This window comes from Tenrec ecaudatus, chromosome 3 (assembly GCF_050624435.1).
Source record: "Tenrec ecaudatus isolate mTenEca1 chromosome 3, mTenEca1.hap1, whole genome shotgun sequence".
NCBI lineage: Eukaryota > Metazoa > Chordata > Mammalia > Afrosoricida > Tenrecidae > Tenrec > Tenrec ecaudatus.
This window is the reverse complement of record NC_134532.1, coordinates 5,781,413-5,799,519: the sequence shown is the minus strand read 5'-3', so window position 1 is coordinate 5,799,519 and position 18,107 is coordinate 5,781,413. Positions and strand designations below refer to the sequence as shown.

The 18,107-nt window shown below is 45.5% G+C and overlaps 1 protein-coding gene across 2 annotated transcripts in view; it reads right to left on the bottom strand.

Moving 5' to 3' along the window:
* FNIP2 (folliculin interacting protein 2) overlaps window positions 1-18,107 on the bottom strand; it is a 152,344-nt gene that overhangs the window by 3,932 nt on the left and 130,305 nt on the right. For both annotated transcript variants that reach the window (XM_075543641.1, XM_075543642.1), the window contains 2 exons: window positions 5,596-5,796; window positions 1,884-1,999 (listed from right to left, as the gene is read on the bottom strand). In XM_075543641.1, coding sequence (XP_075399756.1) covers window positions 1,884-1,999; window positions 5,596-5,796 — 317 coding nt within the window. The remainder of the gene's footprint in view (window positions 1-1,883; window positions 2,000-5,595; window positions 5,797-18,107) is intronic.

Below are 18,107 nucleotides of genomic sequence, written 5' to 3'. Positions count from 1 at the left end.
CATGCGCACTAAAGAGCCCTGCAGACCCCGCGGGGCGCGCACATGGACATGTGCCTCTGCATGGACTCGGACATCTTCTTTCGTTGGTTTTCGTTTCTCAATGGCGCCTTGCTGCTTTCCCCAGGAGGATCCTCCTCAGGTCAACACTCCTGAGTGCAGGCAGTTTTGAACCTCGGCTCAAATTAGTCCTCAGAAAACGACGAGGGCAGCCGCTTCTTCAGAGTCCTGGGCACACACCTTAGATCCGCGCCCGGCAGCTGCACCGCAGCGCTCTGAAGCACCGCGCTTCAAATGGCCGTGGTTTATTAGCCTCTCTTTGAGCAAAGGCCGACACGGTACAGCTGCTGGGCAAATGCTGCCAAACGGACAGTTAGGCCAGCCTCAGTCCGTAGAGTTGATCCTGCTTCCCTCCCTCCCTGGGGCTTCAAATTTCAAATCTTAATAATAAAAAGAGGTAGCTGGCACTCCTGCGGGGGTCAGGGGGGTGTATTCTTTTCCCAGCAATGCCACCTCCAGTTCTGATTTCAGAGTCACCAGATTGTCTCCAGAACCTCAGAGGTGCAGGGCCTGATGATGGGGAAGGGGGGGGGGGGCGGGGAGCGCAGAAGAAATCGATGCGATTTCCATGAAGTCAGAGGGGAGGGCTCAGGGTAAATCCTCCATCAATCCGTATGACCGCTCTAGTTGTATTGGCGATGCACACTTGCTGGGGCGGGGACTAAGGAAATGTCTAAATATAAGGTACACACATTGGGAGACCTCGTGAGGCAGGACTAGGTAAAGTATGAGACTGAAACAAGACTAACAAAACATCAGGGCAGAAAACATGTTAAAAGTTCACTGTAACCGCAAGTGCCGCAGAAGGGGAAAGATTTTTCAAACAGAGAACGAGGGTGCTTCAAAAATATCATGGTGAAACGGAATTAAAGGATGATGGAGTTTTCCTGCAAACCTTCTGAAGCACCCTTGGATCTAAAACTGAGAAGGCAGGCAGGACAAGGAGAGTGAAAGATGGAAAGGCAGGCTTGCGCTCTTGTTTGATGCAGAACTTCAATGGTGACATGATATGTAAATATGAAGGGATCACCACCACCATCATCATCACCACCATCATCATTATCACCATCATCCCATAGTCTTTTTGTTCTCTGTGGAAACAGATGCACACAGAGTAGAGCAAAACTCAAGAGTTTCTTTCCCCGGGACGGTTATGGTACACAATCTATGGAAAATGACACCCAAAGGAAAGTGTGTTGTTCTGGTAGACTGCTAAATAAAGGGAAGAAAGCAGAGCATCTCACTGAGACTCAGGCCCCTGCAGTCCAGGAGCAGGGATGCTGCCTCCTAACCCCAGGAAGGGAACCCCAAACTACCCTGAGCTGCGTCAGGTCTGACTGTGACCATGGTAGCTCAGTGAAAGGATTGTCTACTTATCAGCAGAAAAAAACAGGAACCCCTGAGTGGTGCAATCAGCCAGGCACTCAAGCTTCTGGTCAAAAGCTTGGCAGTTCAAGTCCACCCAGAGGAGCCTTAGAAGAAAGGGCTGGAGACCTACTTCTGCCACAGCAGCCACTGCAAATTGCGTGGAGCGATGCTCTGCTCCAACCCAGGTGGACCCACCAAGAATCAGGCAATCTGATGGCGACTGCCTTTTAGCATGCGGACATTCCAGGGAGGCTATGGACTCAGGCGTAACAGACACAAGGAACGTGCTGTTATTCAGGGGCTGCAGAGCCGCACACTGAATTAGGCCTCTACCCCTTTCAGGGAGTCACTAAGTCCTGTTAGGTGAGGGTCCCACTGGCTGGGGGGTCCCGTGCCTATGGGGCCGGGGGCAGCCTCACGTGGAGGGAGGGAGGGTGGCAGCACTGCACAGAACTCACCCCAGCACAACACCCAGTTCTTTCACATGGACGCGAGTGTGTCCTCGAAGGTATTCAGAGAGCATTTTACTTTTAAGATACAGCTCCTGGAGTCGGTCTTCAAGATGCATGATGCACTGCGAAGCCAAGAACATTCCCAGTGAGGGCGAGAACTCACAATGTCGCCGATATTTTAATAGCTACAACTCTCTGAATTCATTTCTAAGCACACAGTGCTTAGCTATCATCTTACCCAATGACCCTCAAAACACTTAAAAAGTGTAAGTGACCTCAAACCCTAACACTAGCAGGGATGAAGGCACGGCTTTGTAAAAACAATTAAGTATATGTTTTCTGACCACTATCAAAATGTTTACACATCTCTCTTGGGCTTTACAAAGAATCGTTTGTTACTTAGCAGAGATTATTCTATAAGCGCAACTCCCACCTGCTTTTGAAGTACTTTACAACAATCTTCAGTTTTTATGAAAAGTCCCTATCAGTATGATTTTTAGGGCTAACTTGGGAGAATGTGAAAACACTGGTTCACTTAACCACACAGGATCCTGTATTTTTGCTATTGGAAACAATTTTGTAAAGATCAGCCTTGTATTGTTTCCTCCTCTAGCTCAGTTCATTTTGCTGTAAAACATTCCCAGAAGTAGAATGTCTGGAACAGGGTAATTTCAAGCCGCCCCACCCCTCTTCAAGGGTGCATTTTAAGTAGGTCTTGAACAACAATAAAGACAAAGCAATTGTTTTCAGGACAGCTCTGCCCTTGGAATGAAGTCCAACCTCATTTCTCAGAGAATGGCAGCCATCTGTCTCTCTCACCAGAGGCGAATGCCTTTGCATTGGGCAGGCAGAGGCATCAGGCCCTTCGGTAAGACCCGGATGGATGGCTTTGGCAAGGGGAACGCCATCCTCCACATTTCTCGTCTAGACCATTCCGCCTGCTGTTTTCAAGGTAAAAAGATTCACAGGCGCATTTGAAAACGTCGATCTTGACCATCTGTGCTGATCAGTGACACGGAAAAAGTATCCATTCGAGATGAGATCTTTTTAGTTTGTCATTGGCTCAAAATCCTAAGAGCGTTATGTTGAATGGTGGATGAAATACAATCAGGAAGTGACTCAAGAGTAATAACCCAAGCAAGGGAGATTGCACCAATGTTCAGGAATCATTTCTCCCAAGTTTTGGGTCTTTATGGCACGAAATATAAAACTTTTAATAAACAACCAACCCAAATCCACTGCCAACTCAGTTTTAATAGGAATGTGATAAAATATTAAAAAGAACTTACATATTTCATTGATGTTTTAAGTCTCAAAATAGTCCTGGGAGGTGTTTCTAGTCCCCAAGAAAACTAGGTAGCAGTGTGGCAGGCGATACAGACAAGAGTGGTCTAGAGGGAACCCATACTAATCTTGAAATAAAATAATTCGGCTATTTGGCTTAAAGGCATCGTTCAGTGTTAAATAAGCTTATACAGTGGGTCCCATTTCCCACACATTTCCTGGTATTTTATTCCTGAGATGTAATTCAATTTTTAACTCCCAAGATGTTAAAATGTTTTTAAGAGTTTTGTTTTAAAAAAAATAAAAATTGACTACTTTCTCCTTCTGTTCTGAAAGCTATACTCCAACCCCCTGAAAATCAAACATACCTATTTCCACTGAGTGGATTCCAACTCAAGTGATGGCAAAGAACAGAATAACAGTGCTTCACAGGGTTTGCACACCCGGAAGTCTTCAAAGAAGCAGACTGCCTCAGTTTTCTCCGTCAGAGTTGTTGGCGGGTATCCACTGCCAACTCACCAGTTACCCGTTGAACCCTTAGCCACCGGGGCTCTTCTGAAGGAAGAGCAATGTCCCGATGCTATTCAAAATTTTCAGTGGTGACATTTAAACATTTTTAATTTTAATAAATCATTTTACTGGGGGCTTTCACAGCACTTCTAACAATCCATACATCCATTTATCAAGCACATTTGTACATATGTTGCCATCACCCTTTTGAAAACATGTTCGTGCTACTTGAACCCTTGGTATCAGCTCCTTTTTCTCCTTCCTCCACCCTCCCACTCTCAAGAGCCCTGGACAAATGATAAATGCTTATTCTTTTCATGTCTTACACCATCTGCTGTCTCCCTTCGCCCATGTTTCTGTTGTTCGTCACCATGTTGGTGGGGGGGGCGGGCTGTTATACATTGACCAATGTGATTGGTTCTCCCCACCCGCATGGTATTGCTACTCCTGCAGGGTTTATCTGTCCTGGGTTCTGTATGTCGAGAGCTCTTATCTGTACCAGTGTACATGCTCTGCTTTGGCCGGATTTGTGAGGGAAAACTGAGGTCCTGACAGTGGGGGAGAGGAAGCATTAGAGAACTAAAGGAAGGAACACTGTATGCTTCGTCGGTGCTACACTGCACCATGGCTGACTTGTCCCTTCCTTGGGATCCTTCTGTGAGGGACGGTCCAATTGTCTACAGATGGGCTTTGGGACTCCGTTCTGGCCTGCCTCGTTCACATCAGTATGATTGTTTTGGGTCTTCTGATGCTTGATACCCGACCCTATTGACACCTCGTGATCACACAGCCTGGTCTGCTTCTTCCATGTGGGCTTTGTTGCTTCCCAGATAGATGGCCGCTTGTTCCCCTTCAAGCCTTTAAGACCCCAGACGCTCTATCTTTTAATAGCCGGCACCATCAGGTTTCTTCACAATGGCGGCAGTTTTCAGATGTAGACTGTCCGATCCTTCTTCCTAATTTTAGTCTGAAAGCTCCGCTGAAACTTGTCCACCATGACTCTGTTGCCACAGATTCCGGCGTCATCGGGATGATAAACTGGCAGATAAGTGATGGTGTCGGTGGACACTGGAAACTCCCAGACTTAGGGGTCAGTTCTCAGGCTGGAAGCTTCTCCTAGCTCACATGGTTGCAGGGGCTGATTAACCCCAAATTGGCAGATGAGACAGCAGGGCTGCGGGCTGAAGTCATTCTTAAGTTATTCATACAATTAAGTGATTAGCTTTTTCAATCTATTTCTTGGACAACTAAGATGTCACATTGTAATAAGAGCCATCCATTTATAAAGTCTTCTTTGGCCTGCCTTATTCACTGGCTAGCATATGAGGTAATAAAAAATACCATGGCTTGAGCCCATATAAAAATTTGTGGCCATGTTAACAGTAAAGCACTATGAAACTTAATATACTTTTCTTCCTTTACAGAAAAGAAGATATCAGTCTGCAAGCAAGTCTAACCCAACCTGCTTCTAGAAAGAAAAGCTACCTGTGTATGCAGAAAATAAGTTATTATAATCCATAAACACGTATATCACATTATATAAACCACAACAGATATTCTACAAGAGTATGCCTCAGTTTAATAAACTGCTTTAATAAAAACTCAGTGAAAAGATTCTGTCAGTCTTTACATACAATTAGAACTGCTTCTTGAAACTATGATAAATAACCATACCTGAGTGCTTATGATGATTTCAAACACTTTATATGAGTTATCTAATTTCATTTTTATAGCCATATGAAATAGGTTGGATTTTTTCACCAGCTTTAAAAACTGTACTTGAGGCTTCGTGAAGTTGAGTAAGAACTTGCACTGACGCCAGGCTACTGAACTCTAAAGCCTAGATATTATTAGCCAGTAAGACAGAGGCTGTCAGAAATGTTCCGTGAACTATGTCTTTGATGATACGAGAACAAATCCTTACAAAATCTGCAGGGAGGTGAAGCTTGTAGAGCTGCAAAATTGATTGAAGTAAACTGGACACCTGGCTAGAGACCAAGACGTCTTGGCCCAGCTTCACACTATCCATCATTTTCCTCTGGCTTGTGGCTACCTGGACGCTCCACTTATCCGTGTCTGCGACAATACAGATGGCTTCAGCTATCGGTTCATCCAGCACTGGATGCTGAAAGACAAAAAAATTCCAGTGAGCCAACTTTCCACAATACCTCCAAGGGCCACACAACATGTCAAGAGCGTCTTATCTGGCATTATTCTAACGGTTCAGAAACTCATGGTGAGAGAGCCACAGTTTAAAACTATGTTGTTAGGTATTGTCAAGTCAGTATTGGCTCACAGGGACCCTCTGCACAAAGAACAAAGCACTGCCTGACCCCGTGCCATCTTTACAATTACTGCTGCCATGGAGCTCATTGCTGCAGCCACTGTTCAATCCACCTCCTTGAAGGCCTGGTTAGCCAAGCTCACTCCCACCCTGCCACATTCACACAAAGGTTTGCACCCCTCACCCCCACCCTTATCCTTATCCAGAAAACACACTATCCAAAGCAGCTAAAGGCAGAAGGCCTCCGGGACTTCCCTTTCCAAGTGCCTTCACCTCATTCGCATACGCGCCCTGGTGTTCCTGCTCAATCGGCATGTCACAAACGCACAGCACTCACGAGCTACCTGGCTTGGCGTTCAGGGAATTCTGGAAACGTAGGAGACGTAGACTGGAGATTTGAGCTCAAGCCCTTATTGCACTGCTGTTGTCCGATATTGTCCACGTGTGGGGTATAGCCTACTATGGACCGCTCCGTCAAAGGATCCTGTGTTTTAAACGTGCAGGCCATCTTGACCCAACCCATCTTCCAGCTAGTGGTGGGGAATGAGGCGCATGTCAACCCATAAAAGCAAACAGACTACATAAAGCACCCGGAACTTCCACAGAGCCCAAGGGTTTTATTTTAAACAATGAGTTGTTTTAACAAGGGAGATGGGCTGATGGACAGGTAACAGATTCAGAAGATTCTAGAACCTGATAGTACAAAGGCCTTCCAAAAGTTCATGGAAAGGAGGAGTTAAAAGATAATGGAGTTTTCTACACATAACAAAAAGGACTAGTGAGGTTGGTTCACTTACTTTAAGGGGTGGGGATGGGGGCACTAAGTGGATAAAAGAGATATAAAGAACAAGTGATTGTAAAATGACTGGGGCAAGACACCACAGACACGACGCCCCCTCACTGACCCACAGGACTATAGGGGACAACAGTGCACAGTGTGAGAAGTGTGTACCCACGGGACGAACAACAGAAACATGGGCGAAGGGACACAGTGGGTGGTGTAAGATAGAAAATAATAATTTATAATTTATCAGGAGGGCCATGTAGGTGGGAGGATGGGGGAGGGAGGGAAAAAGAGGAGCTGATATTAAGGGCTCAAGCGAAAAGAAAATGTTTTGAAAATGACGTTGGCAATTGATACAATTGATGTATGGATTGTGATAAAAGCTGTAAAAGCCCCAATAAAATGATTGATTAATAAACAAATAAATAAATAATACTGGGGCAAGGAGGCAGAGTTGGAGCTGCACTCCAGAGACATGAGTGAAGACTAACGGCTACAAGGGTTGGACAGACAGACAGGAAGGTATAGGTCAATTCCTTCACAGTGGGAGCTGCCTGTTGAATTCTACTGAAACGTGCCAGGCACGGCTTAGGAAGGGGCTTGGATTCCCTAACACTTCCATGACTTCTATGTATGAAAGTGCTAGGCACAGAAAAGGGACAGCTGAATAGTCTCAGAATCATTTACAAAAATACTAATAAATTTACCCATGCTCAGGTCCCTACATGCCTCATACACAATCCCCCGAATCTCCCCCTAGGGCATGCCAGTTGCTTCCATCCAACACGATTCTCTCATTTAGTAGCTCCTTGCTTATTTCCGGGAGATCAACCTTATCTCAGAGGAAGAAGAACCTGAGTGTGCTCCACTGGGTTTTCTTGCCCTCTCCTTACTCACCGGGCCCTCGCCAGCCTGAGACCCCAATGCCCTGATTCCGCATAGGCATTTCACCTCAGCCCCGAGCTTTCTAACGCCACATTCTCTCTTTCCTCACCAGCCATTTGCAACTGCGCAGTCTGGACCACCTCGCCCGTATATGTGTGGTGCCCAGTGTCCTCCAGGACCTCCTCCTTCAGGGAGGAGGATCTTTACCTCATGCTGCTCCCACCACAACATCATCTGTGGCGTAATCCTTTGAGGGCTACTCCATTTGGGTCCCCCTTTCCTCGTGAAGCCTTCCCACACTCGCCGCTCTCCTCCTGATGTCCGGCCGTGCTTACTGCCTGCAGCCTGCACGTTGGCATGGGCCCACGCACGGTCTAAGCTGGTCTCATGTGCACATCTGCCTGTCTACTCAATGATTTTATGGCCACTGTGACTCGAGAGAAGCCGCACAAGTGGCAGACATGTACTACGTGTCTAAGACAGGTTAGCAGCATACAAGACTTCTCTATTTTCTGAATTCAACCCCAGTTCCTCAAACTCATGTGCACACTTAATACATTCTCCATGTACTGCATTTAAATGGATACACCTCATCAGATTATCTATTTTCAACTTCATTACGAGTAAGAAAATACCACAGTATACGCTTCTGACAACTTTTTTTTTTAAATCACGCTTTCCCTGTGGATTGGGCAGAAACAAGGCCCTGCTCTACAGACGGGAACGTTGAAAAGAAGGAAAGACACATATACACAAGCTTAGTAAAGGCAATACTGAATCTCCAAATGCAGAAAAATGAAGTAGGGTCCATACTTCATACCATATATAAAAACTACAGATGGATCAAAGATCTAAATGCAAAACCTAGAACTCTAAAGGGCATGGAAGAAATCTTAAGAGCAAACACAGGGGCCTTGATTTACGACATTAACAGACTATCAAACAAAACTAAACATGCACAAACTGCAGAAGATAAATCAGATAACTGAAACTTCCTAAAAATTGAGACATCACCATCCCCACCCCCAGAAGAATTGACTTCAGAGGACAGCACTGAAGCTACAGCTCCAGGAGAGGGACTTGTCTGATCAGAGCACACAGGAGCCAATGATGGGGGCAATGGGGGTGAGAAGAGTGAAGCACACCCTGGTTCACCAAGCCCCGAGGACAATGTTTCTGCTGAGCAGCCAATGCACACAGAGGACCAAAGGGCTGGCCTTACCGCGAGATGCGGCGTTCCCTGATGACCCATGCATGGCATCACCGGGGACAACACTGGAGACACACGGTGGGAACTGGGCCTGCCCTGAGCCCACTACGCTGAAGCCGAAGCCAGACATTGGGAGCGTGCAGCTGAGCAACAGGGGGAGCAGAGTGACGAAGTCCCCAGGGAATGCCAGGGACAGATGTGGAGCCAGCACATGGCACCCCAACAGACTCGACTGGACGGCACTCGTAAAGGACAACAAATAGACCCAGAACTATGTATAGGGTTTTCTGCTGTTGCTGTAGCTATTGTTTTATTTTCTAGTGTTGCTTCCTTGTACTTGGCCTTGTGTTGGTGCATATTGTTGTTGCTGCAAGTCTACCTGGAAGGGATAGTCAGGATAAACAAGCCGGAAGAGAAAATAATGGGATGACAGTTCGTGGGGAACATGAGGGAAGGGGGAGGCGGTGGGAAAGGAAGTAGGTGTTAAACAAAACCAGGGACAAGGGAACAAGTGATCCAAAATCAGTGGCAAGGAGGGTGTAGGAGGTCTGGCAGGGCTGGATCGAGGACAATGTAACTGAGAGGAATTCCTGAAGCCCAAATGAAGTCTGAACTTGATAGTGGGGCAAGAGGAAAGTAAAAAGAAATAGAGGAAAAAATTAGGAGACAAAGGGCATTTCTAGAGATCTAAATACAGGCATATACAGATGTGAATATATTTACATAATGACAAGGGGGAAATAGATCTATGTACATGTATTTATATGTTTAGTATTAAGGAAACAGATGGACAGTGGGCCCCTACTCAAGTACTCCCTCAACACAAGAACACTTTGTTTTAACAATTCGACAGTCTGAGATGCTCACCTTCCTGGCACGATCAATGGGTACACAGGCAAATGTGGTGAAAAAGCTGATGGTGCCTGGCTGTCAAAAGATATAGTGTCTGGGGTCTTATGGGCCTGAAGATAAACAAGCAGCCATCTAACTGAGATACAATAAAGCCCACATGGAAAAATCACACCAGCCTGTGAGATCACGAGGAGTTAAAGGGATCAGGTATCAGCCACCAAAGACCAAAAAAATCATAGCATTGTGAATGAAGGGGAGTGCAGAGTGGAGGCCCAGGGCCCATCTGTGGAAAACTGGACATTCCCTTTCAGAAGGGCTGCAGGGAGGAGACAAGCCAGTCGGGGTGCAGTGTAGCAATGATGAAACATACAACTTTCCTCTAGTTCTTGAATGCTTCCTGCCCCTCCCCCCATCCACGATCATGATCCCAATTCTACCTTATAAATCTGGCTGAGCCAGAGGACGTTCACTGGTACAGATAGGAACTGGAAACACAGGGAATCCAAGACAGATGAATCCCTCAGGACCAGTGATGAGAGTGGAAATACCGGAAGGGTGGAGGGAAGGTGAGGGAGAAAGGGGGAACAGATTACAAGGATCTATATAAAACCTCATCCCTGGGTGACAGACAGTGGAGAAATGGGTAAAGGGAGACGTCAGATGGTGTAAGATGTGACAAAATAATAATAATTTAGAAATTATCAAGGGTTCATGAGGGAGAAGGGAGCGGGGAGGGGAGGGAAAAATGAGGAGCGAATACCATGGGCTCAAGTAGAAAGCAAGTGTTTTGAGAATGATGAGGGAAACAAATGTACAAGAGTGCTTGACAAAATGGATGTATGTGTGGATTGTGATAAGAGTTGTACAAGCCCCAATAAAGTGATCTAATTTTAAAAAATTAAGACACTTACGTGCATCAAAATACTTCTCTAAAAGAATAAACGGAGACTCTGAGACTAGGGGAAAATGCGGCAGTAAGATAGCTGACAAGGGGCTGATCTCTATACTGTATAAAAAACCTCCAGCTACAGAAGGACAAACACTGCCATTTTGAAAGTGGGTGGAGCACTTCACAGTGTGTTCACTAAGGAAGACATCCTGGTGGCCAACACACATACTGGAAGAAAGGCTTGCAGCCACTGGCATCCCACCCTAGCAAGAAAAGCAGTGGTCAACAATACAGAAGACAGTCAATGCTGGCAAAGGGGTGGAGACTGGAACTCACAACACACACTGTTGGTGTGATCTTACAACGGTACAACCGCTGTAGACAATGGTACGGCGCTTTTTTGCAATGGTTGAACTGGAGTTGCCCTATAAGCTAGCACCCCCACTATTGGGTAAACAGATTATAGAAATACGGGTTATGGACATGTATAGACATACAAACACATGTTTATCTCAGCATTATTCATGGGAGCGGAAAGATAGAAATAACCTACATATCTGGAGAAACAAACTGTGGTTCATACATACAATGTATGTATGAGGGAATACTATTCAGGGTTAGAGAACAAGGAATCCATGAAACGCCTCGCAATACGGACGACCCTGGAGCACAGGATGCTGAGTAACGCAATTACAGAAGAATACTCTCAGAAATATTCTTTGATGGTTACCGGGGATGGGAGGAGAGAGGGAAACAACACTAGGCAGAGAATCAGCATACATTAACTTGAGTAAAAGCAAAGGCAATACAAAGATGTACAACAACACGTATGGAATGTGAAGGGGTGGTCAGCACAGGACGAGAAGATACTGAGACGAATACACAGGTAAAGCCAATGCTGGAAAACATCATTACAGACACAATCCTGCAGTAACCGCAGTACCAAATAATGATTTATGAGTGGATCCATAGGTATAGATGAAAAAGTGTGCGATGGCATATGGGAGGCCACCCACGTGTCCACACACACACACACACACACACATATCTGACAGGCTGCTGCACAGGTATTTGTGCATGCTGCAAATATACCCATGAATAAAGCAAAGCAGGTACAGGGGGCAAAGTTACGAAAACATCACTTACGGCCAAACACCTTGAAGGACCGAGTCACTGGACTTGGGAGATTAGGATCCCGCTCTCAGAGGACATCCAGGTCAACTGGCATAACAGTATGTAAAGACAATGCTCGACATCCTTTGGTGAGTAGTGACTAACGTTGTAAAAGCTTGAGAGTAACCCCTTAAGATATAACTACTGTATCCCTTTGGAGCAATGAAGAGTGAAGAAAACCAAAGACTCAGGAACCCATCTGTGCAGAGGATTCATACAGCATGTGAACTCTAGCCCTCACTAACCTGCTACAAGAAGCACTAGATGGTGCCCGCCTACCCGCCCAGCTGCTCTGACGGGGCTCACAAGAGAAGATCCCGGGCAGAGGGAAAATGTTACACAAAAATTAAAGGTCAGACATCTTTCAAACCTGGAATTGGATCCACTCCTGGGAATCACCCTGTTTTCAAACCATAGACAAGCCTGTAAAGCGAACAATGATGCTTGCAAGGAATGTACTCCTCAGAATGACCAACCTCAGAAGGAGGACACCAAAAGGGCAGCATTTGCCCACAAACAAAGCTCAGAAGAGAGAAGGGTGAATGCAAGTGGAAAACCCAGCGAGGATGCAGGGAGACTGCTGTTCCTTTGAGGGCACGGCAACAAATGGTCCACAACAAGAGGCGTGTCCATTGTTGGATGGAAATCTCATTTGCTCTGTGAGCTTCCACCCAAACCACGATGAAAAATGGCTGGGGGGTGGTGGGGATGGTGGGAGGAGACATGGGACACAGACCAATAAAGAAAACAATAACCCATCTGAGGGTGTACTACTCAGACCAATCAACCATATGAGACAAGAGAGCAGTCTGTACCCAAAAGAAAAGAAGAGTTCAGAAGGACAGACGGTTGGGAAAGAAAGGCCAATGGGAACAGACCCTGGGGAGGGAGTGGGAAGAGAACTGTAGGCTGAGATGACGGATTGAGACTAATGCCATGAAAGAAAATAGGTGTACTTTGTTGAAAAGGGAAACGAAGTGGTCCTGTAAACTTGCCCCCAAACCTAAATAAAACATTTTTGTTTTTTTAGAAAGTGCTGACCTTTGACCTTGTCAGAGATTGCATCGAGCAATTCTAGTTTTTTGGCTTTTTGCACAATCTGTATACACTCTCTACTGTGAAATCCGTGGACCCTGTCAGGAGTGGAACGTCCCTTGGAAAACACGCCGGTAAGGATTGTGAATGATGACTGAACACGCTGCTGCCCAGTACACCCTGCAAACCGAGGGGCCCATCATCCGCGAGGATGCCCCAGCAGGGATGCAGCGCAGGCACGGAGGGTGTGCGCTCAGGGCCTGCTCCACAGCGGCAAGTGTGCAGACGGACTGTCAGAAGGAGGCGCTGGACAGCCCCTTTCAAGCCCAGAAGGGACAGGTGATTGACGATTCAGAAGATTAGTGGCACCTCCCTGAACCTTTCATTTTTCTCTGAAATGTTCTAGACAATAAAGCCCAAGATTTTTGGCTTTATTTGATAATTTGCTAATCATAGGGTATCAGGCAATCCAGCAAATTCTGAAACTGAACTTGAACAAGAGAAATATACATAACACAATAGCTTTTCACCAAGAGTCTCAGAGCAGGCTACAAATTATGATTCGTCTTTACAGAGGTTTAAGCAATATCCACACAAAGAAAATGGGATTACCGCAATGACGATCAGAAACACACCCCACCTTTAAAAAATTCTTCTGTAGGTGGGAAGAAGACCCACCTATGTATTCCTATCCTGCGCAGCTCAGGAATGGAACAATTAAGTTACACAAGAGTCCTGGTCAACCCACTTCAAATCTGAATGGGCATATAAAGATGGCAGATATGTGTGGTATGTTACTCAGTGGGGCAATGGCTAAATAAACAGACAGACAAGCAAATGAAGTAAAAGCAAAGCAAAAAGCCCTCCACGCTCAAGTCCATGCAAAGAAAAGCAATGTGGCCATCACTCATGATTCTTACACGGCTCCTCCAGTCTGCAAACCATGCCGTCTTTAAATGTGTTCAGGAATCCAATGTCTGGCAGAGCCATAAGTCCCTGCCCCCCCCCCTTCCCCCAGCTCAGTCCTGTCAACTTTCTACCACTGATATCACGTTGTCACTTCCTTTACAAGTCATCCCTCCTGGGCCCTGTGCTGCCCTCTGCCTTACAATCAACCCACCGGTTTTCACAGCTTCATTGTTTCACTATTAGCATTTGGCACCGTGAGAGCAGATGCCCTGTCTTCCCTCTGGCTGCTCACAGAGACTTTCCTTTGTCCTTGGCGCTTCTCCCCCACCACCCCACCACCGGTTTCTGAGTGTGGATGTGTTTTATTTAATCCCCTTGGGAATCAGTGCGGTTATTTAATGTTACGTATTTCCAGCCATTCTTTCTTCACACATTTCTTTCCCTCCTTTTCTCCAGTCTCTCCAGGTACCTGGGACTAGAGGGCACAAGAAGGAAGAGTCCGGGAACATAAAATGGAGTGAGAGGCATGGAAGGCCTTCTAGAAGTGCCGTCCCAAGTCCAGACTGTCGCCCGATGATAGTGTGCAACCCCTGAGACGGCTTAACGATCAGGCGGGCTGTTTGCTGAGGGGACACAGAGCTTAAAGTGGTGAAAAGGTGCTCAAGGTCAAAGGGTCACCAAAAGAGTTATTTCAAATGTGCACAGCTCCCAAATCAAATGGGAAGGGGTTGGTAGCTTTTCACAGGGATGGCAGTAGATGTCTAAATACTTCAGAGGAAGATTAGACAGGCGTCTAATCCTCACATGATGCAAAAAAAAAAAAAATGACATCCAGCAGACTTATAAGCTTTACACTCCTTTAGGTAAAAAATACAAATAGAAAGAGCTGCAGCATGGCATTTAAATGCAGGTCTCCTCCGTTTATTTTTTTTTTTTAAAGGCAGCCTATCCTCTTATCAAAGTAACACAAAAATCATAGTTTTACCCACTGTAATAAATAGATCTCCCCCAGCACCCTTCCATGAAGGAAGAGCTGATTATCATCAATACAAACTTCCGATATGCCATGCATAGGAGCCCTGGTAGCACTATGGGCAGGTGCTGGGCCGCTAACTGTAAGGTTTGAGGTTCAAATCTACGAGATGTTTATGGTTAGGAATCCAACGGTACCCAAAGACACCTACCAAAACCGAACCAGTTCACAGCGACCCTCTAGGACAGGGGAGAACTGCCCCTTTGGGGTTTGGAGACTAAATTTTTATGGGAATATAAAGTCCCATCTTCCTCCTCCGGAGTGGCTGGTCGTTCTGAACTGCTATTTTCTGGTTAGCAGCTCAACACCACTATGCCCCCAAGGCTGCTTCACTAAGGAACAGTTATCCTAATTAGGGATGATGAAATATGGGACATAAAATGTCATTTTATAAACTTCTTCCGGGGGACAGAGAAGAGGGGGAGGCGGGGGGAGGGAGGAAGTGGGTGTTAACAAACCCAGGGACAAGGGAACAAGATCCAAAATGGATGGCAAGGAGTGTATAGGAGGTCAGGTAGGGCTTGATCAAGGGCAATGTAAATGAGAGGAATTACTGAAACCCGAATGAAGACCGAACATGATAATGGACAAGAGGAAGGTAAAAGGAAATAGAGGAAAGAACTAGGAGGAAAAGGGCATTTATAGAGGTCTAAATATAGGCATGTACATATATAAATATATTTTTATATAATGAATGGAAACAGATCAATGTACATATATTTATATATTAAGTATCAAGGTAGCAGATGGACATTGGGCCTCTACTCAAGTACTCCCTCAATGCAAGAACACTTTGTTCTAATAACCTGGCATTCCATGATGTTCACCTTCCCGACACGACAGCTGAAGACAAAATGGGTGCATAGCAAATATGGTGAAGAAAGCTGATGGTGCCTGGCAATCAAAAGACATAGTGTCTGGGGTCTTAAAGGCTTGTAGACAAACAAATGGCCATCTAGCTGAGAAACAACAAAGTCTACCAGCCCTTGTGATCATGAGCTGTCAATGCGATCAGGTATCAGGCATCAAAGACTCAGAACAAAAAATCTTGTCACTGTGAATGAGGGGGGAGTGCAGAGTAGAGACCCAAAGCCCATTTGCAGACAATTGGACATACCCTTACAGAAGGGTCACAAGGAAGATATGAGTCACAAGGAAGATACGATGAAACATACAACTTTCTTCCAGTTCTTTAATGTCCCCACCCCAGTATCAGGATCCCAATTCCACCTTAGAAATCCAGCTACACCAGAGAATATGCACTGGTACATATCAGATCTGGAAACACAGGGAAGCCAGGACAGATACACGCCTCAGGACCAATAATGAGAGTAGTGATACCAGGAGGGGAAGGGGAAGATGGGGGAGAAAGGGGGAACCGATCACAATGATCAACATATAACGCCCCTCCCAGGGAAATGGACAACAGAAAAGTGAGTAAAGGGGGACACCAGTCAGTGTAAGACATTAACAAAATAATTTATAATTTATCAAAGGTCTGTGAGGGAGAGGGAGCAGGGGCAAATGAAGAGCTGATACCAAGACTCAAGTAGAAAGAAAATGTTATGAAAATGATGATGGCAACAAATATACTTATGTGCTTGACACAATGGATGCATGTATTATTGTGATAAGAGCTGTATGAGCGCCCAATAAAATGATTTTTAAAACCCAACTGAATTGAATCTTTATTTAGAAATCAATTTATGTGGGTAGACTCCTTACCCAAGGGTATTTGTTTAATATTGTATGAATACTTCAAGCCAGCATTTTTTCCCTTTAGTGTTATAGATGCCACTGAAACGAAATAAAATATGAGAACAGATTTGTGTAATAAAAAAATTAAAAACCAACTGTATGAATCACAATAGAACTGTGTCTGATCCCATCCCCTTATAGAAGGGCCTTGGCGGGGAGACGAGCCAGTCAGGGTGCAATGTAGCAACGATGAAACATACAACTTTCCTCTAGTTCCTAAATGCTACCCCCCGTCCCCAGTATCATGATCCCAATTCTACCTTACAAATCTGGCTAGACCAGAGGATGTACACTGGTACAGATAGGAACTGGACACACAGGGAATCTGGGGTGGATGATCCCTTCAGGACCAATGGTGTGAGTGGCGATACTGGGAGGGTGGAACGAAGGTAGGGTAGAAAGAGGGAACCAATTACAAGGATCTACATATAACTTCCTCCCTGGGGGACGGACAACAGAAAAGTGGGTGAAGGGAGACATCAGACAGGGCAAGATATGAAAAAATAACAATTTATAAATTATCAAGGTAGGGGGGGAGTGGGGACGGAGGGGGAAAAATGAGGAGCTGATACCAAGGGCTTAGGTGGAGAGCAAATGTTTTGGATTGATGAGGGCAATGAATGTAAAAATGTGCTGTACACAATTGATATATGTGTAGATTGTGATAAGAGCTGTAAGAGCCCCTAATAAAACAATCAAAATAAATAAATCGATAGACAAATAAATAAATAAATAAATAAATAAATAAAAGATTTTAGAAGAAAAACAAACAAGAACTGTGTCTGCTCCGCCATCAATGACGGAGCTAGAGCAGGCTATTCCTTCTGTGGTGAGTGGAGCTTACCCTGAGCTGAAGTCAGGCCAACCGCAGCCACATCAGTAACAAGCCATGATGGCTTCTCAAGTCACACTCACGTAGAGAGGCCAGAACCCCCAGAGTAAATGATCGTGGGGCCACGCTCACGCGGCAGAGCCACCGAAACGCCGCCTGCTGGCTACTGGGCTGGGCTCTGCCTGCACCGCAGTGAACTGCTGCCTCCTTCCCAACAGAACACACCTGAGCTGATGGAAAGACGCTGCTTCCCACAGTGAGTACATTTGAAGTGACAGGAGGTGGCGGGTACCGAATCCTTCCACTAGGAGAATGCTGTTCTCAAGAGGAATTAATATATATAATGGTCCACTTGAGGTTAGGAAAAAGTGTATCAAACAATGCGAGAAAATCATGGTTTCAAATAAATCCTGCTTCCTAATTGCATTTGAATTTTTAAAATTACATCGTTTACCTTTGATTGCACTGAGAGTTTAGAAATGTTGCTGTATCACAATAACGGACATTATAGGTGCCTAATGACCTGTAGACAAGGTGAATTCATACCCTGGAAGCCAGATGAGCTGTTAACTACATGAGACTTTCCGTTCCTGTAAACATGTACAGCCTTGGGTGAACTGATCGCAATGATAGATGTATAACCCCCCCACCCCACCCGCACCCCCGGGGGACAAACGACAGAAATGTGAGTGAAGGGAGACAGTGGTCGATGGAAGACATGAAAAAATAATTACCAAGGATTCATTGGGGAGGGGTGGTGGGGGAAGGAGGAAAAAAAATAAGGAGCTGATA